Genomic DNA, 27,426 nt, shown 5'->3' with positions numbered 1-27,426 from the left:
CGGATTACGCGCATATCACTAATAACACTAAATATATGAAAACAAACACATTTGGAACAGTAAAAGGATATACTGGACGTTCCATGTGACTCGGACGGCTCGAGGTTTTCAGCGATCGAATTTTGGGGTTTGGAGAAAGACACTTGGAATGCTATATTTTTTTCGTGGTCTCGGAGCTGGGAGCGACCATGTTAGGTAGGGGAATGTATTTGGAAAGGACTGCATCGACTTTCTTCATTACACTCTGGATTAAATGTGTCTGGGTTTATTAATTTTAAGTTAGCTGAAATCAGAACTGTGGGAGTGAACGACATATTCAGAATTGATCGTTTTCGTATAGCTTTTGCAACCTGCGAAATGTATTGTTCGGCTACCACTGTATCTGGCTTTAGCTGCTAGCTAGCGCTAGCTTGCCGTGAAAGCAAGCGTTTTTTGCGTAGTGTCGGGGCAAGGCCCGCTTTCGCCAACTGGTTTCCCAACCCCAGCTGCAAATGGCCAGGTAGTCTAGCATTCTTCCTGTGGTCATTACTGTAGTGTACTGGTGCAATGACATAACATTGAATGGACGGTTTTACCATTGTGTCCGTATTCTGACAACTAAACCTTGCAGCATAGACAGTGTTGAGTACTTGTTCGAGTCGGAGTGACTAGCGTTCTCTGGTAGTGTCAGCTAGCGTTCACTGGGCTAGCTTGCCATAATGACTTGATAGTCATATTATTGCAAGGCAAGAGTCCGCAAGTTTTTAGGCCGTTTTTGAGTTTTGTGCAACCACCCCCCGGGGGAATAGCTAACGTTTGCTTCTGACATAGCTGTATAGTAGCGAGAGACTGTATAAGTCTAGTCAGCGCTTGCTAGAGTACGTTTTCAAACATAATGCTTGTCTATGAAATTCTTGTATGCATGCCATTTGCCAGCAGTCATCACCGAAGGGGGTGCATTGCAGACATAGAATGTGGAAATGCCAAATAATTATCAAGACAACGGGCAAACATGTTTAAGCTCCGCATTTCATTTCGAAATACTCTGCCTGTAGCAAAAAGTGGTGATGTTTTCGTCCTTCTAAATCAACGCATAGACAGATTCTTGACAGTTCCCCTCCGATCTATTTCGCTAATAACCGTGCGACCGCTAGTGTACAATATTTTAGTTACAAACTTGACTGACTTGCTAGTCTGTTTGCTTTGTGACATGTCTCGTTTGGGTGTGTTTCTGAGCCTATTCTCAGGCAACGAGCAACAGTGAAGGACAGTGAAGCGATGACAAAAGCCAATAAATACCCTTGTCAAATATGTGCAGTGAGAAGTGGCATGTCACTATACTGTCTAATGTGATAGCTGACAAGATACTTGTTACAGTGCAGTATCACATTTGTGATATTTCTCGTGTAGTTTCTTTTTATCGTTCTTAGAGCCAAGTCAATTATTTCTAGGTCACTGCCTTTCAAAGGCTGAAGTTGCATTCCATGTTTATCTTCCACACAAATTGGTTGAAAGAGATTTTTTCTCCAAAAATTACAGTGTGGAATAATTTTGTTACATAGAGACATTGTGACTGTCAGATCTTTTAAACCTAGTAGGAGATTAGCTGGATGCTAGATTTGATAATCATGGTTTATAATATCGTTTATATTAAGTTTATTACTTATAGCATAGTAATACAGTACATATTTGCATACATTATATAATAACATGCATAGGCTATTATGTTAGTAATTGCATAGGAATGGAGGTGAGCAGTGTGTTACAAAAATGGAATAAAGACACTTCCCTATTACACTTGTGTAATAACAAAGTACTATACTCCATCTATTTATTTACATGTTACTATACAACATGTTGATCCTATTTTGTTTCTAGTGTAATTACAGTGTTACTACACAGGTATAAGGGCAACCTAATGTTAAGTGTCATTACCCATAACATTTTTCATTGCAATAGCAACATAACATCTCATTATAAGCTTTTGTGTGTATTGTATGTTTTTCAATTATGACCTCTGTTTTTCAGGAAGGTGTTACAAGGGGAGATAGCCAGCTGCCCTAGCCCAGCTTGATGATCTAGGATAGAGGGATTCACCACTAAAAGGGAAAGCCATGATGAACCTGCCCCTAAACTAACCTAACCCGATGGCATTGGAATGATATGTGCTGTGCTGGACACCTTTCCCAGGAAGTGACAAAGCGATGACCGGGGGGATATAATGGCCAAGAACAAGGAGGGACGCCCCCCAGCGTTTGCCATCAGTGTGGTTGGACTCTCAGGGACAGAGAAGGATAAGGGCAACTGTGGCGTGGGCAAGTCCTGCCTTTGCAACAGATATGTGCGCTCCAACGCGGACAGCTACTACACTGAGCACACTTCTGTGTTGAGCACAATTGACTTTGGGGGTCGTGTTGTAAACAATGACCACTTCCTGTACTGGGGGGAAATGCTCCACCGGGGAGATGACGGACTGGAGTGTAAAATCCAGGTCATTGAACAGACGGAGTTCATTGACGATCAGACTTTCTTGCCTCATCGCAGCACAAACCTGCAGCCCTACACTAAACGGGCTGCAGCCTTCAAGCTCCAGTCTGCGGAGAAGCTGATGTACATTTGCACTGACCAGCTCGGCCTGGAACAGGATTTTGATCAGAAACAGATGCCGGATGGGAAGTTGAACATCGATGGGTTTATATTGTGCATAGATGTGAGCAAGGGCTGCAATAGGAAATTTGACGACCAGATGAAATTTGTCAACAGCCTTTATTCCCAAATGGCCAAATCGAAAAAGCCCATCGTCATAGCTGCGACAAAATGTGATGAGTGTGTGGAACAGTATCTTAGGGACCTCCAGGGGTTCGCAGCGAGCAAAAAGAACCTAATAGTGGTGGAAACCTCGGCTAAATCTAGCGTCAACGTAGACCTGTGTTTCAACGCACTGACTCAGCAGATGGACAAAACGCGAGGCAAACCCAAAACCATCGCCTACCTGGAGGCCTACAAAATTCAAAGACAGCTGGTTGCCACTGTGACGGACAAGTTCGAAAAGCTGATCGTGCAGACCGTCAGAGATTACCACACCAGTTGGAAGACGGTCAGCAACACATTGAAAAGCCACCCAGACCACGAGGGCTTCATCAGTCTGGAAGGGACCAGGAAGGCCCGCAACACCTTCAACAAGCACATTGAACAACTCAAGCAGGATCATATCAAGAGGAGGAGAGAAGATTACTTATTCAGCCTGCCAAAAATCCTCAATAACCTGCTCAGTAACCTGGAGGAGCTGGAGAACATGAGCTGGTCGGAGGCTCAGAGTCTTATGAAGACCAGGTCTGAGTTTCAATTCTGGTTTGTGATACTGGACCACACTCCCTGGGAGGAAACAGACCAGGTTGACAAAATCAATGACAGGAGAGTGCCCTTTGACCTCCTCAAAACGATGGAAGGGGAGAAGATCTACCAGAACCATGTCCAGCATTTATTCTCTGAGAAAAGGAGGGTAGAGATGAAGGACAGATTCAAGAAGACGTTGGACAGGGTCCAATTCATCAGCGCTGGACAGCCCTGGGAAGAGGTCATGTGTTTTGTGATGGAGGACGAGGCTTACAAGTATATCAGCGAATCCGATCGTAGGGATGTTTACAGCAAGCATCAGCAGGAAATAGTTGAAAGGGCCAAAGAGGAATTTCAGGAAATGCTTTTTGAGCATGGAGAGCTGTTTTATGACCTGGATTTAAACGCCACCCCGAGCTGTGACAAGATGAGTGAGATACATACAATACTCAATGAGGAACCAAGATACAGAGCGCTGCAGAAACTAGCCCCCGATAGAGAGTCTCTCTTACTCAAGCACATTGGGTTTGTTTACCACCCCACCAAGGAGACCTGTCTTAGTGGACAGGCCTGTGTCGACATGAAGGTAGAGCAGGTTTTAGCGAACAGGCTAGTGCAGCTAGACCATGGGCGTTCTAATCTCTACTATAACAGTGCCAACATTGATAAAGTCAATCTGTGTCTCTTGGGAAGGGAGGGACTCGCACAAGAACTGGCTAATGAAATCCGCTCCCAGTCCACAGACGATGAATACACCCTGGATGGGAAAATCTATGAGCTGGAGCTTCTGCCTGTTGATGTTAACTCCACGTTGCTCTTTAGCCATACATGGGCCTCGACATTCAAACCTCACGGAATCTTCTGCGTGTTCAGCTCCATAGAGTCGCTTAACGGCATCGGTGACTGCATAGGCCGAATCAGGGCTGAGTTAACACAAAGCAGGAGGGATAGATTCACTCAGCCATTGCCATTCATTCTAATCCTAGCGAACCAGAGAGACGCTGTTTGCAAAAACATGCCCATCTTGAGGCACCAGGGCCAACAGCTAGCAAATAAGCTACAGTGCACCTTCGTAGACATACCCTCTGGGACATTTCCTCGGAAATTTAATGAGTTTCAAATTAAACAGGCTCTCAGAGGAGTGTTGGAGGGGCTAAAGCACAACTTTGACGTGATGAGCCCTCTGCCCTCCATCAAAGACATGTCGGAAACAGATCTGAGGATTGTTATGTGTGCCATGTGTGGGGACCCATTCAGCGTGGACCTCATCCTCTCCCCATTCCTGGATTCACATTCCTGCAGTGCTGGGCAGCCCGGTCAAAGCAATACGCTGATCCTGGATAAAATCATCGGTGACAGTCGCAGGAGAATACAGGTCACTGTCCTCTCCTACCACTCCTCCATCGGGATTAGGAAGGATGAGCTGGTCCACGGGTACATCCTGGTCTACTCAGCCAAACGCAAGGCCTCCATGGCCATGCTCCGGGCGTTCCTGGCTGAGGTTCAAGACTCCATCCCGGTCCAAATGGTGGCCATCACAGACAGCCAGGCAGACTTTTTCGAGAATGACGCCATCAAAGAGCTTATGACCGAAGGGGAGCACATCGCCACGGAGATCACGGCCAAGTTCACAGCGCTCTATTCCCTGTCTCAGTACCACAGGCAGACGGAGGTGTTCACGCCGTTCTTCAACGAGGTGCTTGAGAAGAAGAGTGGCATCGAGAGCTCGTACATGTACGACAGCAGCAACAGGGACTGCACAGGTGGTAGTGAAGACGTCTTCCCTCAGTCTCCGCACAGCCACTCCCCAGCCTACAGCTACTACCCCGACTCAGAGGACGACACAGAGGCTCCTCCGCCATACAGCCCCATAGGAGACGACGTCCAGCTTCTTCCCACGCCTAGCGAACGCGCTAAATACAGAATCGATCTGGAGGGGAATGAGTACCCGGTCCATAGCACACCCATAGGTGACCACGAGCGCAACCACAAAGTGCCTCCCCCCGTCAGGCCCAAACCTGTCCTCCCCAAGCCCAATGTCAAGAAACTAGACCCCAACCTCCTCAAGACCATTGAGGCAGGCATGAGGAGCAACAGGCGAACGACGCGAGGCCCCACGGCTCACGGTGAGGACGTGGAGGCCTCGGACAACTACGCAGACCCCGTGGACACGCTGTTGAAATCAAAGGGCTTCAGCGACCATGACATCTACGCCGTCCCCGAGGACACGCAGAGTAGGATTGTCAAGATGCGCAACTCATTCGGGGGGCTTCACGTCCTTCATGGGGATGAGGAGAACGGGTTCGACCGGAAGTCCCAGGCAGGCAGGAGGCCCTCCAAGTACAGGCACCGCTCCAAGATCCTGTTCAGCAAGACCAAGTACTACCAGAGACGCGTTCACTCTGACATCAGTGATGACGAGTCGGGCCCGGCCATGCAGAAGAAGAAAAAGGGGAGGGCCCACAGGGGGAGTGAGGAGGACCCCCTGCTCTCCCCTGTGGACCCCTGGAAGGGAGGGATAGACAACCCCGCCATCACCTCTGACCCTGAGCAGGACGACATGAAGAAGAAGAAGAAGAAGACGCCAAAGACTAAGGAACCTAAAAAGGTATTTTTTTTTTGTGTGATAATGAATTAATTATGTGAGTCAAGGGAGGCTGGTGGAGTTAGAAATCAGAGGACGGAATGGAATGAGGAATGGTATATGTTGCCTTATTACCCATCTCATTGCTTATCCTCACAGCTCTGTCCTCAGCGATTAAAAATAAATTTTATCTTGGTGAGGCTAACCTGGATAAATAAATAAATACAAATAGGACAAACATTTATCATTTTAGTGTATTGCAGATAGCCTCTCTGTTGTCACAGTTGTGAGGGCAGATTTATACAGTTGAGGAATTTCTGGGCATCCCGTATTGTAGTGTCCTCCAGTTGGCCAAATGTGAAAGGCATTTTGTAAAGTCATGAATCACAGTAGAGATATAGGTACTGGGAGTATTAAGAGTCACAGACGTTATCTAGCCTCTATCCTAACTTCATTTCTCACAAGCATGAATGGCTTATAGCAGCAACATCAGCATGAATAGGCCACTTGTATCGTTCAACATTTTGCGGGTCTTTGATAATCAGGTCCGTTCCGGAATAGAATAGAAAAAAAACCTCAGATAAGAAATGTGAGGTCTATGTTGCGGTACTGGGACTAATCTCTTCCAATTAGAGTTTCACTGTTGTGGCCAATGATGACACTTTGAAGAAGTGAAAATCAAAACAGACACCTTGCTGCTCGACGCCTCAGCTTGTACTAATTCTCTCTCTCCCCCTCTCCTCTCTTTTTCTCTCTCTCTCCCCCATCCGTCCCCTCCCCTGTCCTGTTTATCTCTCTCTCTCTCTACCTCCTCCCCTCCTCTCTCCCCCTCTCCTCTCTCTCTTCTTCCCACAGCCAAAATCAAAGCCTCCCAAGCCTTTGTACCCCCCTACGCGTAGGAACTGGGAGAGCAACTACTTTGGTGTTCCCCTGCAGAGTCTGGTCACCCATGAGAGACAGATCCCCCTCTTCATAGAGAAGTGTGTGGACTACATAGAACGCACCGGTAGGTTCCATCAGTCCTCCCCCATCATTGTTGTTCTTCTGAGTGTCGTTATAAGTTGTAAGGATGAAGCGGTTGTTAACCTGTCACTAAACCTTTTCTATTGTATTCTGTTCGACTCTATTTGACTGTATTCCGTTCTATTGTATTCTCAGATGCTTTGATATATGGGCTCAGGCCCTGACCGAATACATGGAAAATAAATGCATCCCTTTTTTCTCTCTCCCTCCCTCCCTTTGAAGAAATCAAAGCTCTGGTATGACAGTGTAGGTGGAAGCTATGTAGTTGAACCTGCTTTCAACTATGCAATAGTATTGTATTAGTTATTACCCAGGAAGGAAAGGAGGGAGGAAAGAAGGATGGATTTACAAGGTTTTGAACAGAGCCTAAGCCCTCAGACACAGATTTGAGAGGATGTATAACACCTGCTGTGGTTTCACCTTTCGGAGTGAGACTGTTGTGTTGCGCCTTGGCAAAGGGCACGTGTTTTGACATGCATCACGGTCTCTGCTCACTAACCAATGACGCAAGCTTCAATGATTGTTGAATATGTGGACTTCCTGCCAAGGTAGATATGCTAAGCTAGAGGTATGCAGCATAGATAGAGAGAGAGAGGGGGAGGGAGGGAGAGAACGATGCCTTTTATTGCATGTAAAATACATTTTCTTTTTTCTTTTTTTTTTGTCTTATTGATGAAGGAGGAGACGGCAAACTTGAGTCTCAAGACAACTTCTCAGGCCACTATAATGCGGCACAGACGTCCAGCGTGTTGTTGTCAAATGAGGGAGGCCGACTGTGACCCCCCCCCCATGTCGGGGTCTTGTTATTGTTCAATGTCTCTCTAGAAAATATGTTTTGATATTCGGGTTGGATTTAATTTGAGCTTGTTGTGGCTGCTCATAAAATGTACGATTAAATCTTTCTAATGCAGTCTGTTTACCAGCTGAAATAATGTGTTGGATTTTATCTAGAGTTCTCCATCGACCTCTCTACCCCTAAGGAGACATTTGTTGGGGTTATTATTGTATGGTTCCTTGCTAGGTAGGGAGTAACGTTTCTTAAGAAGTGCTAAATCCCTTACTTAACTCACTTTATCCTTTAATAGTAGGATTCTGAGATAAGGGTAGGAGTTTGAGATTAATTCGGCCCTTGGGTATCAAAGCAGCTTATTCACTGATACTGCATGCTCCTGCTGCCTTTGTCCTGAGGCCCACACTGAGCAGTCAAATGTTGCAGCGTTGCCCTTTTTCAGTGTAACATAGGGTCTCGACCCGCTCGCATCTCTACAAAGTACGGGGGGGGGCCAAGAAGAAGACTCTGTTAGATGCTTACACACTCAATGGAGGGTTTCATTAAACATTTGCTTCTTTTTCCCCTCCTGGTAATAAATTGCATTTGGAGGGGTTTAGAGTGAGGGGAGGGGGGGGGCGAGTGATTGAAATGGCTTTTTGATGTTGATGCATTTGGAGAACCTCATTGGCTGTTATTCCCTTGGCACTCGGACTGACGTGTAAAGCAGCTGCAGAAAATCTCCCTCTAGGTTGGTAGGTAATGATATCTTATTAGTAAATCTGCACTTGACTCTAGCTCACTGCCTGAAACCTGTAGCCTCTGTTCCGCATATTCCAGTATTTGCTTTTAGACCAATATGTTTCCTGGCTGACGTTAATCTCCCAACCTACGGGGAACATGAAAACAACGCTGGGTGGGGGCCGTAAGCTGATTATTTGTGATCTGCCTGTAGTGGAACGGAGTGGCAGTCAGAATGAGACTAGTTCCTGTCGTTATTGGAAACTCTCCTATTGGCTCAGAGGGTGGTGTGGCCTTTAGCCTGTTCAATGGAAACATTGATGACTGCTCATCAATAGCCACTGGGCAGTGGAGGCTGGTGGAGGCTCATTCCCTTCCATGCATTACAATGACCCCGTCCTCCAATTTCTACCTCTACCTGCCTCCACTGGTGCCCTGTAGTCCATGTGTTGCATCCCAGTGCACAGTGATCCGGATAGCCTAGTTTGTGTGTCTTTGTTTAGCCTATGCCTATTATGCTACCAGGTCAGTTGACTGAGAATGGATAGTTTTTTTTAACATGGCGACTTGAACAAGAGTTGCATGGGGATCAATTGTTACGCAATAGGTTTGGGACAGGTCAGAGTTTGAAGGTGTGTGTGTACGTGCCTGTGTGTGTAAGAGCAGTGGCGGTGGGGGGAAAGCTAGCAGACTGAGCCCTGTGGTTAGGCGCTTACCATCACACGCTGGCCTAGACGTATGGAGACCTGCTCTGTGGTGGACACAGTTGTAGGTGGGTATGTGTGAATGACCTATTGCTGAGAGAGAGAGAGAGAGAATTGACAATGGACAATGATTCATGTGTGTGCGAGAGACTGCTAGCCCCACTGTGGTGGCTAGTCCAGAGTCTTTGTGCATGCATCAGCAGCATGCATCTCTTAGCAGATTCCTGTCAGTGCATACATCCTCACATGTCAATTCAAATTACTATTTGCCTTGTCGATTTTCTTGCTGCATAAGGCCATGTTTGCGTATGTCGTGTACATTCAGGTTCACAGATGGTGTCATTTAAAGACAGAGGCATAGAGACTGGGTTCTCGACAGTCCTGCTCAAAAGCCTCGTTCTCAAGATTAGATTAGATTAGATTCAACTTTATTGTCATTGCGCAGAGTACAAGTACAGAGACAACGAAATGCAGTCTCCTTATGTTTTTCCACATATTTATGTAACCTTACAACTCCTCCATATCTGACCCCCGTCCTCTAACATCCATCTGGTATGCATTAGCCTCACCGCAGAGCGACCTGGCCATGTCGTTAGATGGCAGGGGGATGGCTCTACGACCAGCCCTGGTGATGCCGTTGGATGCCTGTGTGTGCCCTGGGCTGTTTGTGAGCAGCGCAAACCTCCATTATCACAGCTTTGAAAGCTGCTCTGTTCAGTTGTGTTCCCTGCCCCTCATGAATAGGTGGATCTAGGCTGGGAGGCTGCTCTTTAGGGTTCACGTCCCACGAGAAATGATCATCCTTTGGCTTTTCTTCTCTTTCTCGCATACACCACTCTCTCTCTCTGCTCTCTCTCCTTCCTCTCCTCCTTTATGTCTACTCTCTCGCTCTCTCTCTCTCAAGTCCTGCTGTGCGTGCCAGCCTGAACATGCTTCACACACCAAACCTGAATGGAAATGCTTCTATATTTTGTCATCTTTCCGAGACTTAGCGTGCAGCTTGATTTAGCTTGCACTTTGAAAGATAACGTGTAGCCTACTAAGCTGTATCAAGCCAGGTCTGTGCAACCGCTTGCTCCTCTCCTCCATTTTGTGATCTAGTTGGCGCCCAGAGAGAGGCGAAGCTTCAGAGAGAAAATGGGTTGCCAGTGTGTTTGTTAATTGAATGTGATTGCTCATTCAGTTTTCAGCATTCTTCAGGCCCTTGATCAAGCCTGCCTGCTGCTGTTGCTGTCCCCAGCCCTGTGTCCCCCCTCGTCCTGCTGTCCCCAGCCCTGTCCTCCTGTCCCCAGCCCTGTCCCCTGTCCTGCTGTCCCCAGCCCTGTCCCCTGTCCGGTCCTGCCGTCCCCAGCACTGTGCCCCTCTTCACTGCATGGTCCCTCCTCTCCTCTGGGCTCTGTGCTGTTGTAGGTGCAGTGGTCTGAGCTAGCTCTGCTAACTATTAGCACTGTTTTAGTTGTGGTTCCACAGCCAGTGTGTGCCTTCTCCCTGGTCTCTTTCCCCACTACCTGAGAGAGGCAGACAGAGCAGATAGATGAGCTCAGGGGAGGGACTGCTACCACAAGACTGCTGCTCTTTTACACCACCAGGATTTGGAGGAGCAGAGAAGCAGCCCAGAGGAGGCTATTTGCTGTTACAGATGACTGTGTTAGCCTACTGAACTAAAGACTAGTCCTCGGTTACACAACCATTCAGAGGCAGTGGAGGCAGAAATCGGAGGAAGGGCTCATTGGAATGCATGGAATGGAATGAGTAACACGTGTTTGATACCATTCCTGATTCCATTCCATGCATCACAATGAGCCCGGCCTCTGATTTCTACCTCCACCGGCCTCCCCTGGTGAAGTTTCAGCTTGGTCTACTGAGGCTGTCCTGTTTAACTTTCTCTTCCTCAGCCTCTTGGATTAGCTACCTCCTCAATAGACTAATGGTTGTCAGACTCCACTCATGCTAGCTAGCAACTAGCCTAGTGCTTGGCAGCTACTCACTCACTCACTCACGCTAGCACCAAGCCTAGCTGTCAATGTCAAACACACCAAAGCGCAACATCACAGTCTAGAAAAGAGCACTGCAGTCAGTGTTGAATGTGGAAACCCAAGAATTGTGTTTGCTACAGTTGACTGATCCAAGTGTACTTTGGATCAGTGCATACTTTTGTTTAAGTGCATTACGGTAACATTTCCTGTCCCTATTGAATGACAGAGGCCTCTGATACCCTAAGTGCATGCTGGATGAGTGAATGCTCTGTGTAGATGCATTCCAGTCTTCCTGTACCAATTCAATGACATTCCTAGCGGTTAGAGCACGCTGTCCTGACAGTCCCAAGCTTACTGCATTCATGGATCGACTGTGTTTGCTTCTGATGCAGTGTTCTACCACGTGTTTGATACCATTCGTCATTCCATTGCATGCATTACAATGAGCCCGTCCTCCGATTTCTACCTCCACCAGCCCTATATAGCACTATATTGTAGCTACATAAACAAAGTGTGTGTTATTTCTATGTTGAGGCCAGTTTGCTGGTGTGGAGTATTATCCATGTCTCAGTTCAGACTGGGCCCTCCGGTGCCACAGTTGCTGTGATTACTAATCTGTGGTGAGCAGTGATACTGTTTGTGTGTGTGTGTGAGTGTGTGTGTGGGTGTGTGCACGCGTGCATCATTCTGCCCTGCGGAGCAGAGTAGAACGCCGTGGAGGATTCGATTTTCAGGTGATTGGTTCTGGCCCATCCTGGGGCTTCAGTTGGACTGGGGGAGAGAGAGAGAGAGAGAGAGACATGGATAGATGGAGGGAGGGAGGAGAGAGCTGGGTAAAGGGAGCCTTAGGCTACAGTCCCTTTTCTCTAGCCTTTCCCTCTGAAGTGTGCACTTGCTCACTTGTTCGCTCCTCCTCATGGATTTAAAAGCCCTGGTGTAAGTACAATAATAGGGTGGAAACTCCCTCTAACCCCAGTCCATGCTTTTAAGTACATGAAGGGGAGTGAGCAAGTGCACACTTCAGGGAGTAGCTAGGATGTGAAATTGGATGGTGGCTTACAGTGGGTGGATCGTCCCCAGGCTGAGCATTAGGCAGGCCCTTTGATTCAGCAGTGTTCTCTGGGTCTATCTGGTGCTCTGGTCCTCTGGTGCTGTTTGTAGCTGTTTGTAGCTGTGGTGCTGGGTGGCTGTAGAGGGCTGTGTGGCTGTGGGACTGAGGTGTAGCTGGGGAAGGCTGTGTGTGCCTGGGCAGGCTGGGGCTGGGGGGCTGGGCAGATTGGGTGGCAGCAGGCCTGGGGGCTGTGTGCCTGTGCAGACCCCCAGTGCAGTACAGTGCTGTTGTGTCTGGGGGGCTAGGGTGCTAGAGGGTTGGGGGGCTGTATGGCTGGGGTTGCTAGGGGGCTAGGTGCTGTTGTGTTGAGGGCTGGGGGGCGGTGCTCGGCCACCTGGCTCTGCTGTCAGCTGGCCTGATGGAGCCTGTGACTCACTCCCTGCTGACTAGCCCTCCCTCCTCTCATCCTCCCTTCTCTCCCTCCAGGCCCACCCCTCTCCCCTGACCCTCTCCTCCTCCTCCTCCTCTCCACTGACCCCCTCCACGTTAATATTCTATCTCTCCTCTCTCTTTAATGCCCTTCCTCCCCTCCCCCCTTTCTCCCCTGTGACACTGGGGATCTGTGTCCAGACCTGACTGAACGATTTGTCGGTCGACACAAACAACAATCAATTATTCATGTGGGTACATCTTCGCTCAGAGCTCGAATCCTAGTCCTGACCTCTGCTGTGGTGTTGCGTCTCATACTGTCCCCCCGGAACATCTGACCTTTGCTGTGGTGTTACGTGTCATCCTGCCCTCCCGAAACGGACGGACGGACGATGCTAGGGGGAAGTTTGCGATGCTGCCACTGCTTTGCTTCATCAAGTTCTCCCGGGCGACCGTTTAGGGGTCCATGTTCTACAAGACGAGGTCCTGTTATTCCTTTTGGCAGCCTGTCCTCTGCTCTCTATTTCCCATTCCCCCCTCTCCTTCTCTCTTTCCCTCTCCTGCTCTCTCTGTGCAGCCCCCCCCCCCCCCCGATATGCTCTCTCCCCTCCATCTCCCCCTCTCTCCCCAGGGTAGGGGGAGGCCAGAGAGGCAGTGTGAGTGAAGTGGTGAGGTTGGGAGTTGACAGAACTGTCCACACACATCAGTTCCTATTGCATCTGATTGGTCTGGCTGACTGGATCAGGCTGGGCACAACTGGGCACCACTGTCCTCATGGGGAACAGAGGTGGAACCTCCCCATGGTCTAGGCTTTAGCTCTCCAGGCTAACACAGTTTTGTTGCCCTGTTTGGACGCAGCCAGTAACACCACTGCTGTAGCTGGATGGCTGGTCTGGCTGACTGGTCTGCCTAGCTGTAACTGGCTGCTCTGGCTGGTTGGTCTGCCTAGCTGTAGTGGCCTGGTCTAGCTGGCTGCTCTGGCTGTAGCTGGCTGGCTGGTCTGCCTGGCTGTAGCAGGCTGGGTGCCACTAGTCCTCCTGCTCTTGTGGTGCTGTGCTGGCTGGGCTGGCCTGAGGAGAACCTAGTGTTTGGGTACCTGTGTATCGGCCTGACCTTGATGCCTTACTCTAAAACATGTTTTTGTTATGATTTGTTTCCAATCTAGGGTTAAGGTTAATGTTGGGGCTAGCGGTAAAATCTATATTTTCCTCAGTTCTGTCTTTTGCAGCATGGTCAGATAGTGACAAATGGCCCAGGAGTGCCCAGTGTTGGCCATACCCAGGCCTGGCCCAGGAGAGCCTAGTGTTGGCCATACCCAGGCCTGGCCCAGGAGAGCCTAGTGTTGGCCATACCCAGGCCTGGCCCAGGAGAGCCTAGTGTTGGCCATACCCAGGCCCAGGAAAGCCCAGTGTTGGCCATACTCAAGCCCCAGTCCTCTGTCCACACCACGGGCAATGGGGGTGACCCTGTTCTGCTGCCTGTCAGCACTCATCAGCTTCACGATGGCACAACACTGCCAGAGAAGCTCCACTTACACACACACACATACACACACACACACACACACACATACACACACACACACACACAGCCAGAAATCCTCCCCTTGCCCACAGACCTCAACCTCCACTAGTCTAGCAGCCACTGGGTAGCTTGTCCACCTCGTCAACACTGAGCTGGCAGTGTGTCAGGCAGGGCCAAGTCTAGTCACCCTGAGCCAGGCCTATTCCTTCCTCCAAGCATGCCAACGAATGTTGTTTATGTAACAGTTTTTCATGGTGCTAGGCTGTTGATGGGCCTTGGCAAAGCATTCTTGATGTTGCCACGCACACACACACACACACACACACACACACACAGAGTGTTAGTTGGCTGCCTGCTGCACCCCAGGTATTAAGTCTTCACAGGGCTTGCTAGAGTGAAGTGTTTGAATGAATGAGCGGATCATTGTGCTAAGCTGCGCTAACACTTTGTGTGTGTGTTTGTGTGTGCGCGCACGCACGCACGCACCCACGCCACTCTGCAGACAAATCCGCACAAACTGTTCTCACTTTCTAGGGCAACCGAAGATGGTCTTAAAAGAGAAAGTTCAGAGAATGAATTTAGTAGAGAGTTGTAGAAATGTGTAGTCAGTAACAATTGAGGTTTACGGCTAATGCAATAAGAGCTCCCATCAACAGGCTAGCCTCGAGGGAAGTCCATTCCTGATTAGAAGATTTGCCTCGGCCATATCTTACATGGTCCGCCTGTTAGGAATACTGTCAGTGTTCAGAGTGTTGAGTGTGTTCTAGTGCAAGTCTGTGTTTGTTCCTCTCCTCATCTATCATATTTATCTAATTATATCCTGCAGAGGATGTTAATGGGTCTCACAGCTGTTCTTTCTCTACTGAAGAGTGTGTGTGTGTGTGTGTGTGTGTGTGTGTGTGTGTGTGTGTGTGTGACAGAGAGAGAGAGGGGGGGGCGATATGGAAAGTGGAACAGTGATGCTTATCTTCCTCATTCTCTGTCACACACACACACACACACACACACAGTGACTGTCCATCCACAGCCACCGATTGCTAAGAAAAGGGTCTATTTTTAAATATGGCCCATCTGTTCATGATGATACATTACAGATGAAGTGTGTGTGTTTGTTCAAAGGGGGACAGATGTCCATTGTGGTGTGTTTTGACAGGGTCAGCTGACCACGGCCTCCAGTCCCAGCACACCTTAGACACGCTGCTGTGAACAGAACTGGACCGTAGACATGACAGACTTTGATATGGAAAAGCCATTTTACTAGAGACATATTTGTCTGGCAGTGAGTTAGTGAACGTTTGTCTCTGTTGCTACCAGGGTTATGTAATGTGTTCTTAGCTGATTGAAAGACGTAATCTAAACATGACCATCAACAGAGGTGGATAGAAACAGATGATGTACTAACTAGGCCTGTATGCTTCAGTCTGGTCTCTGTTTGGGGCTTGTAGGTGACTTTAGGATCAGGCTAGCAGTGTTGATTTTCATCCCTGCTCTCCCCTTCTCATAATGGCCTTGTTTCTGCTCAGGTTTCCCAAGTGTGAGTACGTTTAGCCTTCCATCCCTCCATCTCTTAGAGAGGTAGAGAGAGAGTCTGTTGGAGGATAGTCAGTGTTTATGTTAATGACTCACTCCTCTCCTCCAGTGCAGTATGAGGGACATGCTGCTGCAGGCCTCAGATAAGAGCTCAGAGCCCTCTCCTCCTCTCCCTTGCTACCTCCCTCCCTCGCTCCTCTCCTCCCCTGTGTTAAATCTTCTTCTCTGTCAAGGGAGTGTTCCTACGCCTGTACACATTCCTCTGTGATAACACCTTGCGCGTACACACACACACACACACACACACACACACACACACACACACATGCTGCAGACAGACAGGCCAGTCTGCCAGCTGGGCTGGCTCTCTTTCTCTGAGCTCATCCTTCACTCCTTTATTTTGGTTGAGTCTCTCTCTCTCTCTCTCCCCCCCCCCCCCCCTCCTCGCTCTCTCTCCCTCATCCTTCACTCATGTATTACCTCAGCCCTAGCATCCAGGCCATGTGTCTACCCTACGCTGCGGCCAGAATTCATAGTTGTTGTTTCAACTCCAGTTGAGCTGTTTGGATTATGCTGCCAACAGGGAAATGCTTTTGTAAAAGGAATTTGATTAGTGGAATGTTGCTCAATCCTAGCCAGTCCTTCAGTGTTAGTCCAGGAGCCACAACTGACGAGGCCTTGTTGTCATACAACTACTGTGGCAGGGTATACGGAGCGGGCCTGGCACCAGATCTGGATGGGCTGCTTTAGCCAACTGCTATGAATGTTGATGTCATGCTAACCCTAACCCATCTATCCTGCCTCAGGAATCACCAGGCTAGGCTAGCTCTATCCTTCCTCAGGAACCACTACACTAGGCTAGCTCCTAAATCTCTCACGTTAGCTCTAATGGTGTCTAGTGGTAATATCCTGGCCCTGGTAGGGTTATTGTCTGCAGCACAGGACAGTCAGTCGGTGAGGAGGATTTAGTAGAACCGAAGCTGTGAGGAATGAGCGTCTAGATACCTATCTAGTTAGCGCTGGTATAGTAGTCATCCTCTCCCGTCCCTTCCCCCGCGGAGGGAGCCAGAGTGATTTATAGAGCCAGCGCAGCAGGGAAGGACAATTATTAACGCAGCAGGGTGGAAATTGATGAGTCGGCAAGGTTTCTCTGCCTGTTCTCTCTCCACACAGAGGAGTGACTGCTGGAGGACGCTGGGCTACTGTACTGTAAGCACCTCTAACAGCTGCACCCTACCAATACACCAGTACTGTACAGTATATATCGTATAGGGCTTCAGAGTTGGCGAAAATTGAATAAAGCTATAAAACTACTGAACCAGAGAATTTTGGGCTGTTAAGATGCCGGTATGTCACTGTGATTAAATGGTTTTGAGGGGAATCCAGGAGTGCTTCTGAATGGTTTTGGCTTAATCCCAGGAAATGGCTGTGTGTATTTTGTGGTGGTGTGTTTGGGTCACCACAACAAGGCTGTTTGGGCTAGCCCCCTGCCGCCTCCTGGACTGAGCTGATTCAGTTTACTGTAAGGGTATTGCATCCCTGCTGTGATGAATGGCTCTAATAAAACGCAGCTTATTTTTAAACCAATTTCCTGTGGAATGTGGAGGGGAATCTCAGGCCTCTGTGGCTGGTAGTGTTGGAGAGGAGAGGAGAGGAGAGGAGAGGAAATTTGGTGTGAGAGGGGAGTGGCAGGGAGAGGCCTTGACCACCCTAACTCTAGTCTCTCCCATATTGTGATATCTGCCAGTGTTAATCATTATGAGACGAGCACAGTTGAGGTGCTGTAGTTGTTATTAAACATATTGTATTTGACTGGAGTGGAGCAGATGGACATTATCATAGTAATAAAACAATCGTGGTGATAAAGCGATGCAGTTGGCCGACAGGTAAAGTTGTAGTGGAGGTGTGTGTGTGTGTTCCATTGTTCCTAAGGATATATAAAGATTATGACTGAAGGTCAAATGTAATCTGCTCCAGAAATGACATTTGAATGTTGGCTCTCATTTCCTTAAGTTGTGGTGAAAGAGAGACAATGACCAGTAACAACGGTGTGTGTGTGTGTGTGTGTGTGTGTGTGTGTGTGTGTGTGTGTGTGTGTGTGTGTGTGTGTGTGTGTGTGTGTGTGTGTGTGTGTGTGTGTGTGTGTGTGTGTGTGTGTGTGTGTGTGTGTGTGTGTGTGTGTGGTTCAGGGAGGACAATAGCACATCCGGGCCTGGTGCACTAAATTCAGATCACTTCCCTTCAGCGTTTTCCTCAGTTGACTGTTCTCATATTCTTTGGCTGCAGCCTCCCCTAACCTCCAATAACCTGCTTCACGACTAAATAAAGCCTGCTAGGGTCACCCTCTGTCACAAACCTCTGCTTCACGAGACAAGGCGCATGGATGACCCATTTAGTTTCAGTGAGGTCATGATGACAGAGAGATTTAGGCCTATGAAATCTGTCATTTGGTTAGGGACAGATTGTATTATAACACTCGTAACACATTGAATTAACAAGAGTCAGTTGCATTGTGCTGTACCATCACTCTGTAAGTTATAAAGTGAAGGCGGTGTTTTTCCCTGTGAGAGGAGGCGATGGAGAGTGATGAGGGTGGTGATTGGTGGTTGTTCGCCCTGTTGTCTGCCTCCAGGAGCAGTGACGTGGGTGTGTCAGGGGAAGTGATGTGGGTGTGTCAGGAGGTGATGTGTGTGTGTGTCAGGAGGTGACGTGGGTGTGTCAGGGGAAGTGATGTGGGTGTGTCAGGAGGTGACGTGTGTGTGTCAGGAGTTGACGTGGGTGTGTCAGGAGGTGATGTGGGTGTGTCAGGGGGTGGCGTGGGTGTGTCAGGGGGTGGCGTGGGTGTGTCAGGGGGTGGCGTGGGTGTGTCGGGGAGGTGGCGTGGGTGTGTCGGGGAGGTGGCGTGGGTGTGTCAGGGGGTGGCGTGGGTGTGTCGGGGAGGTGGCGTGGGTGTGTCGGGGAGGTGACGTGGGTGTGTCAGGAGGTGATGTGGGTGTGTCGGGGGTGACGTGGGTGTGTCGGAAAGTGACGTGGGTGTGTCGGAGGTGACGTGGGTGTGTCGGGGGAGGTGACGTGGGTGTGTCGGGGGGGGGGGGTGTAATGTGGGTGTGCCAGCTAGCTATTGGTGCGGCACTAACAGGTGCAATGACCAGCCAGTCTGTGTAGAGCATTCATTAGATGGCGTATTTAGCCTAGCGCTGTTGGAGCTACATGCTGGTATTTAGCCTAGCTAGCACTGTAGCTTGCCCTGGGTTTGTCCTCTAAATAGAACAGTCCCTAACCTTCTGTAGTTAGCTTGTTATCAGGCTTCTAATGAAATAGTGTTTGCAGGAAATGAGAACCGAAGCCTTGAATGGCAGCATGAACAGGGAGCTCTATAAAATGTAATCTGTTATCTCTTATGTCATGGAAATTTCCCCCACTGCCAGTAAAGCAGCCTGGTGTGTAGTGTGTTTAGTGTGTGTGTGTGTGTAGCAGTGTTCAAGCCTCTGCCTGTGAGCTTGCATTCTGCTGACAGTGGCAGGCGGGGCCTAACACTGCCAGGACACACACACTCCCACTCCCTCTCTCTCTCTCTCTCTCTCTCACAAATAGATTGTGCAAGGGCAGATTGGGAAAAGCAAATCTTTCGAATAATTCTGTTCAGAGCCATCACCTTGATGAACATGTGTTGCGTGGAGTGTTATTCACCTTTAATGTGTGATTCACCTGGATTGCCACATGCCATTTAACAGCTAGAAATTCAGCTTCTACTCGTTCCTCTGCACATGTGCTGCAGTCTATAGTGTGCATGTGAACTTCAACATTGTGTGTGTGTATCACCCTGGCTGGCTGCTGTAATAGAGGACCTGCAGTAACATGTCAGAGTATCTCAGGAATGTGAGGCTGTGGTGAACTCTCTACTGTAATAGGTTCACTTTGCTTGGGATAGAGGGGGTGTGTGTGAGAGAGAGAGAGGCTGTGTATTTCCATATCAGCACCTAGGATACACACACACACACACACACTCTGCCACAGCTCGTTGGCTGTGCTGCAAGGTCACACACTGCAGTGTGTGGTTGCAGCAACACAGAATGGCCATAGGACAGAGCAGCCATTATTACCATGGTGATTAGATGCTCCTAAACACTGCTCCCAGATCAGCTGCTAGGAGACTGACTACATGTTTGTTAGAAAGCTGTTTATTGGCTGAGAGAAGATAATAGCCTAATACACACTGGTCTCATGTTAGTAGGTTAGATATGCAGGTGGTGCATGTCCTAGCTTTAGGGCCCCTCTCTCTCCCCCCCCCCCCCTCCCCTCCCCTCCCCTCTCTCCCTCCCCAGGCCCCCCCTCCTCTCCCCCGCCCCCCCAGCAGAGAGAGACAGCCTGGCCATGCTGTATGCCACTCTAAACCCAGCTGTAGGGTTTCATTATGATGAGCAGCATAGTTAACACTGAAAAGGAGCTGAGTCTGCGTTTTCATGTTCCTCTCTCTGATGTTGAGTTACTGCTGCAATTGGGAGCCAACGTGAAGACTTCTCTCTCTCCCCCTCCTCGCCGTGAACATCAAAACACCATTGACAGCACGTTTACTGTTCAGTCTCATCTTATAATGCTCTGTTGTGATGTGGTCTCTAAAGATGTCTTCTCTTGTCGTTGTTGTTGTAGGTTTGACAACGGAGGGTCTGTATCGGGTCAGCGGGAACAAAACGGACCAGGACAACATTCAGAAGCAGTTTGATCAAGGTACCCGTCTGCCTGTGTTCATTTAATATATGCATATGATCTGTCCTCTTCTGGTGCCGTTTTAAAGATTCTTTCATGTTTTAAACGCTTTTGTTTTGTGTTCTATTAAGAAACAGAAACCGTTAAATCCACTTTTTTTTGTCTGTGGAAGAAGTGGATTGGAAGAAAACAATTAGTGGACCGCACACACACTTGCACACACACTTGCACACACTCACGCACACACACGCACACACACACACACACACACACACACACACACACACACACTCACTCAATGACGACTGTTTTAATGTCCCCTTGATTATCGAAATGAAGTGACAGACATATGGATGTGTGGCCAGCATAGGGATACATGACACACTGACTGAATTACTGTGAATCAATGAACCGTTTGAAACACACTGGGGATTGGCTGATTTTATTAACCTATAAGGAGAGAGATGAGGATGTCACATGATGTGATTTAGATCTTGATACAGTCACCAGTGAATAACAATAATAATTCCCCCCTACTGCCTAGGGAGTATAAATACGAGCTGTGGCAGTTGAGTCATAAGTATGGTCCATATACTCTGGGACTGGGTCAAAATGGACTTCTTTGCCTTATAGCTTGACTTCCACAAGCAATCAATTCTACTTCTTCTTTTTTCTCAGCTTTCTTTTTCTGCTTAGATTGAATTATTGCATAGGCTCTGTGCTGTGGTTTCCCTGGAGGAAACAGGAGCGATGGATTTAGTTCCTTCTCTCCTCTCTCTCCCTCTCTCTCTCTCTCTCTCTCTCTCTCTCTCTCTCTGGACCCATTGTGAGCCTTTTCTCTTTGTGTTCATCCATCTTTCAAATCCAATAGCAGTCAGTTGTAGCCAGTGAGCTGAGGAGGGGAGGAGGGGAGGAGAGGGGAATCTGTGTTAGCCAGCCACCAGACCTTCTAGTCCACCAGACCGACAGTTTTGCCCAGAAGAGCCTTTATAGGCCTCAATATGCCTGCTGGCCTGGAACCAATAGACCCAGTCTATCTATCTATCTTTCCCTCTCTCCCTCTATCTCTCTGCCTTGATTCACTCTCTCTGCCTTGCCCCCCTCTCTCTATCTCTCTCTTCCAGAGGAAGCAGTGAATTAAGTGCATTTTTCTCTCTGTGTGTTTCTGCTGTCTGAGACTTCTACTGTGAGAGATCCACTGTGACAGCTGTCACTTCACCTTAGGCCCTGCTCTTACCAGCTCTCTACTCACTATCTCCCTCTCTCCCACTCCCTTTCTTTCTCTCTCTCTCTCTCTCTCTCTCTCCATCCATCTCCCTCTCTCCCACTCTCTTTCTCTCTCCCACTCCATTTCTCCCTCTCTCCCTCCCTTCCCCTCTTCCCCCCTCTCTCTAACCTCTGTCTCTCTCTCCCTGTAGACCACAGTGTGGACCTGTATGTGATGGACGTGGCGGTGAACGCGGTGGCTGGGGCGCTCAAGGCCTTCTTCGCTGACCTCCCGGACCCCCTCATCCCCTACACCCTGCACCCTGAGCTGGTGGAGGCAGCCAGTGAGTACACACACACACACACACACACACGCACACACACTGGTCCCTGCCCTCTAGACACATGCTCTCTGGAGGACACAGTGTCACTAGCTACCAGCTGTGGGTAGAGAGGAGGAACGAGGGAGGAGGAGAGGGGGGAGGCTGCTACATACCCAGCAGCTAGAGCAGGGTTGATGAGGTCAGCTCTCTAGTTCCCTCCCTCCCTCCCTCCCTCCCTACACAGAGCTAGGTAGAGGGGCTGTAACTGTGTCAGTACTGTCAGTATGTCCGTCTCCTACCACAGCACTGCCTCCCTACAGCAGAGCTACGTTGCTAAAGACATTGGGCTTCAAGGCTGATGTCTACCGTCCACGTAGACATCCGCACGGCTTTTCATGGAGGACACAGATTGGAGTCCGCATACAGGTTCGCATGTATACCTAGACAAGACAATGGAAATCCACACAGAGACATATAGACGCAGAAGGTATAAACCAGTCTTACCAGTACCAGCGGCCACCAGTATGTCCTTCTCCTACCACAGCAGAGCTACGTTGCTGAGGAGATGGAGCTGGAACCGGATCAGTAGGGTCTGGGTTCTCCTGCTCAGTCCGTTTCTAACCTGAGCTGTGTCCTATGTTCTAGTCACACACACACGGGTCTGGTCTGGTCTGGTTTTCACCTTTTAGAGTCATTTAGTGGAACGTAACAAAGATGGATGGCGTTGGCCTGGTGCCAGGGAGGGTGAGAGGAGATATTTTACACAGTGTAACGAATAGCAGATGTGAAAGAGTTGCACACGCACACACACACACACACTTCCTGTAGTGAGCTGTTGGAGGGGAGGCGCAGGTCTGTAACTCTAGAGCTAGTTGGTGAGTTTTCTCTCGTATATCAAGTGCAATTAACAGGGTTTGTCTGCATGCTCCCGACTGTGTTAGCCCGCTGAGCTAAAGCCTAGCCTAGACAAGGGCAGTCTTCAGTCTCTGGTCCCAGGCTAGGTGAGTCATCAGGTGGGCGTGGCTGACAGATTTGCCCCATCATCCTCTCCTTCTCCTCAACACAGTCGGGTAGAATCTAATCTAATCTAATCTAGAAACCAGAAGGGAATAGGTAATGAGATCAACGTCCTTCAATGTCGGTGTAGACCTCTCTCTCTTTACACACACATACACATCTCAGTATACACACATATAGACACACACACCTCTGTATACATACATACATACATACATACATACATACACACACACCTGTATACATACATACATACATACATACATACATACATACACACACACACACCTCTGTATACATACATACATACATACACATTCACTCTTCTCCCTCAGTTTCTAGTATAAAACAAGCCTATATTAATATTCCAACCTCAGTATAATTCACACCTAAAAGTCGCATCACGCATCCCTCTCATCTCCTCAAACTAATTCCTGCCTTAGGATGCCATTTCCATGCATTGACGTGTGTGTGTGTGTGTGTGTGTGTGTGTGTGTGTGTGTGTGTGTGTGTGTGTGTGTGTGTGTGTGTGTGTGTGTGTGTGTGTGTGTGTGTCAGTATCCTAGCCATAGTATTATAATCCTGGGCCTGCAGTAATGTATTACTGACTGTTGAAGCAGCCTGCTGTGGATTACTGTCCTAGAAATAGGCCTGCCTCTCCTTCTCCTCCCCTCTGAGAGAGATGGAGGAGGGAGAGAGGGGGATGAGAGTGAAAGAGAGAGAGAGACCTGGAGCTTGTCTCTCAGGGACAGAGGCAGATCAGGGATGGAGTGGGAGATGGAGATTGAGTGAGAAAAAGGAGAGGGAAGGAGAGAGAAAACATAGAGAGATGAAGGGATGAGAGAGAGACCTGGAGCTTGTCTCTCAGGGACAGGGGCAGTTCAGTTATGCAGAAAAAATCATTTTCTCTGATGATGGTGCAAGGGTAGCGTAGCGTAGCTTAGCCTAGTGTTACCTACCCTTATCCTAGTGTAGCATTATAATGTTATACAGTAGTGTGGTGGTGTTTGGAGCCTCTCCAAGTCTGTCAAGGCCTTGCTGCACTGTGCTCTACCTGTAGCTCTCTTTCTCTCTCTCTCTCTCTCCGTCTCTCTCTCTCTCTCGGCTCATTGCTGTCTGGTGATGTTGTCATGTTATTGATTAGTCACTAATGACCTCCACAGCAGCACGGGGGACCAGGGTAATTATATGGTCTGAAGGGGGAGATTTGAAAAGCTTCATGAGGTGAATGTTGATGTTGAATACTCTAAAGATTTGAGTTGAAGCATTCAGCGAGGCTGCTTTGTAAGTGTGTTCTTGAATGACTTGATTGATTTGGAGTCACTTACCCAAGAGAACAACGTGGCTACTTTTGTCAATTACTCAACTGTGAGAATGTTGTTACTCCAGTATATTTAATTACTCACTTGAGAGAATATGTTGTGACGATAGTTAGGTATGGAGTAGGGTGTTTCTCCATCTCCTAAGGACTCAGTGTTTCAGCCTGTGTGTCAGTTGTGTGGGCGGTCGTTGGCAGGTCTGTCGTCTTTTTGTTGCTCTGACAGGGTGTATTTTCTTATTCCCTCTTCCGAGCCAGTAAAATGCTACCTCTGTCCTCCTCGTTCACAGAAATCGTGGACCACATGGAGAGACTGCAGGTGCTGAAGGAGATCGTCAGGAAGTTCCCTGCTGTCAACTACGACGTGTTTAAATTTGTCATCACCCACCTCAACAAGTAAGACTCCTTCTGTACTATATATCACATGGCAAATACGTTTCTTCATTTTCTCTATCTCGAAGAAGATTAAGGGAGATTCCGCATTCTACAATACGAGCTGGATACCAAGTGCATTTATTAAAACGTTTTTGACCCTCGGGTCTTCATCAGTCTTTTTGTTTTGTTTGTGTGTTTGACGCTACATACTAGAGACTTGTATACTAGAAGGTGGAGGTAGAAATCAGAGGACAGGCTCATTGTGTGTGTGTGTGTGTGTTTTCCCCTGCATAAATAAAGGTTAAATAAATTGGAATGCATGAAATTTAATGAGAACCCCCTGGGTGAGCCTAGTATACAAGTCTCTAGTATGTAGTGTAGAAGTCTAACTCTGTCTCTCTGTCCCCCAGGGTGAGCCAGCAGAGTAAGACCACCCTGATGACAACAGACAACCTGTCCATCTGTTTCTGGCCCACGTTAATGAGACCAGACTTTGAGAACAAGGACACGCTCTCCACCACCAAGCTCAACCAGTCGGTCATTGAGTCCTTCATCCACCAGAGCCCTTACTTCTTCTATGGGGGGGACATAGCCGAGAGCTCCAGCAACGAGGGGACCCCCCCGCCACACCACTGCCAGAACATGGTGGAGGCCCTGCTGCCCCTCCAGCTGCCCCCCCCTCTCCAGCCCCAGCAGATCCAACACCAGCTGCAGCCAGACCCTCTCATCTAGCCCCCCCACGGCCCAGCACCAAGCACCACCAGGCCCCAGACCCCAGGCTCACCTAACACCCCGACCCCCAGGCCAGAGGCGCCAGGTGGGGCATGGTGGTGCTGGGGCTGGGGATGGAGTGGTGGTTGTGGGGATGGTGAGGCCAGACAGTTCCTATGGAGTCCCTCTTGACTGCAAACCTTCTAATCTACATGATGCAACTTTATTCTCTGTTCCACTCTAAGGACATGTGACTGGACCCTGGGGGGTTGACAGGCTGAGCCCCCCAGGAGTAAAAAAAACAAAAAAACAAAAAACAACGACAACAACACTCATTTTTCTTCTTTCAGTGCCGTTTGACCTATGACCTGTCTCGGTTGTGAGGGTGAGGAGAGACTTGTCCGTAGCAGTCGCGAACACCTACCTTAAAGACGCTGCACGCCTCCGAGGGCAAGGAATGATTTGCTAACTCGACACCTTGCAATATAAGGAAAAATATATTTATACTAGTTGTTTTGTTTTTTTTGTTTGTTTTAAAAAAAAAAAAAAAAGAAAGAAAGAAAGAAAAAGACTGTGGAACGCTTCATTCAAGTGGACTTGCCGTTACATCATTGCACGATCTGTTTTAAAGGCTCCGACTGCCATGTTTGTCTTGCTTGTTTGTTTTTTTATGATTTGGCGATTGGACTCTTCATTTTTTTTACAAGTCTGGTTTTTATCTGAGGGGTTGGAGGGACGGTGGTGGCTGGAACTGTGGTCTCTATCACTCTCCCCCCCTCCCCCCCTCTGATCCCAATGCCTCGCACTGTTGGGGAGGGAGGGAGGGGACTAAAGTGAAAGATGGTGTCATGTATCGTACACCAATCGGGGACTAGTCTTGCCAGGCCACGCTGATGGCTACAGCAGAACTAGGCTGGACTGAGCCTAAACCGGGACTAACGCAGAACTCACAAAGTTCTGAAGCTTCTAAAGGGAGGATCCCACTAGAACCCTGATGGCACATCTCCACAGAAACGTACGCATTGCAAAGCATTCTGGGTCTCTCTCTCTCTATGTTCCGTTCTGTTCTGTTATTGGTTCCTTAATCGACGGCGTCTCGGTGCTCCCCACCAATAAGAGACGTCTGTGTTGTTCTGTTCGTTTGTTGAACTAAATTTGCATGTCTTTTTGCCACTTAAATGAATTATGAACGATTATTAAAAAAGAAAAATACTCTGAAACTTACAGTCAAGATTAACCGCTTTCATTCAGATCTTATTTTTTATCTAACTTGGTTGAGGGAACATTAAAATGGGGTCAAATTGTATCCATTGTTCATTTTTTAATGTCATTGCAAGATGTCAACTCTTAATATCATATTTTGGTTATATGTCGAATTGTTTCCCTAAGTAGAGGAATAAAAGTATATATAAGTATATATATTTATCAGCAGATACGGATGCTGATAGAGCAGAAATACCATGGGGTACTGAAATTCTGTATAATCTTGTAAAACCTATACTCTGATTTCTTTGTGCTATGATGTACTAAAACATTTTGGGTTTAGATTAATTGACTGTGTACCTAATTCCCTATCATATGATCTTCTGAATAAAAGACTCATTGCTTCTTTGTAGATGGTACTGAATTTTGTTTGCTGTAAAAGTTGCTGCTTAGAAGAAAGTTCTGGAAAAGAAACGTAACATAGTCTTTGTTGGATGGATGGACGGACGGATGGATGGATGAGAGAGAGATAGGGAGGGGGGGGGACCAACAGATCAAGGGTGAGTTTCCTGGAAGCTATGTAGCACTCTGATCATCTAAACATCCTACGAAGCTACTTAGCTTTCAGGAAAATCATCCCTCAGGTGGACATGGTGAAGTTTCAAGACAATTTCTTCCATTTCTCAATGGACCCTAGGGTTGGGGGTCAGGGAGGGGGAAAGACTGCAGCTGCTAGATAACCTTTTGTGTAGACTCATAAAGCGACCTTATTATTTACTTGTTCATAAGATTCATGCCGGTGTACAAACTTCCTATTTTAACATCACCTGCTATGACTATGTATTATAGTAAATAAATGATTTTGAGAAAAAAAATAATTCTAAACAAGTTTGGTTTTACTCCATAATGGTTTCCAAATA

The 27,426-nt window shown here is 48.1% G+C and overlaps 1 protein-coding gene across 1 annotated transcript; it reads left to right on the top strand.

Moving 5' to 3' along the window:
• Positions 1-26,918, top strand: arhgap5 (Rho GTPase activating protein 5). Its single transcript, XM_083683588.1, is given in 8 exon segments — positions 1-195; positions 2,008-5,923; positions 6,755-6,905; positions 20,297-20,374; positions 21,772-21,903; positions 24,508-24,613; positions 25,003-25,273; positions 25,275-26,918. Coding segments are annotated over 7 exon segments (4,734 nt in total). The 5' UTR covers positions 1-195; positions 2,008-2,200; the 3' UTR covers positions 25,548-26,918.
• The last annotated feature ends 508 nt before the right edge of the window (positions 26,919-27,426 follow it).

Source organism: Argentina silus (genome assembly GCF_951799395.1).
Source record: "Argentina silus genome assembly, chromosome: 13".
NCBI classification, from domain to species: domain Eukaryota; kingdom Metazoa; phylum Chordata; class Actinopteri; order Argentiniformes; family Argentinidae; genus Argentina; species Argentina silus.
The sequence above is the reverse complement of the archived record's forward strand: the minus strand, read 5'-3'. Positions and strand labels throughout refer to the sequence as shown.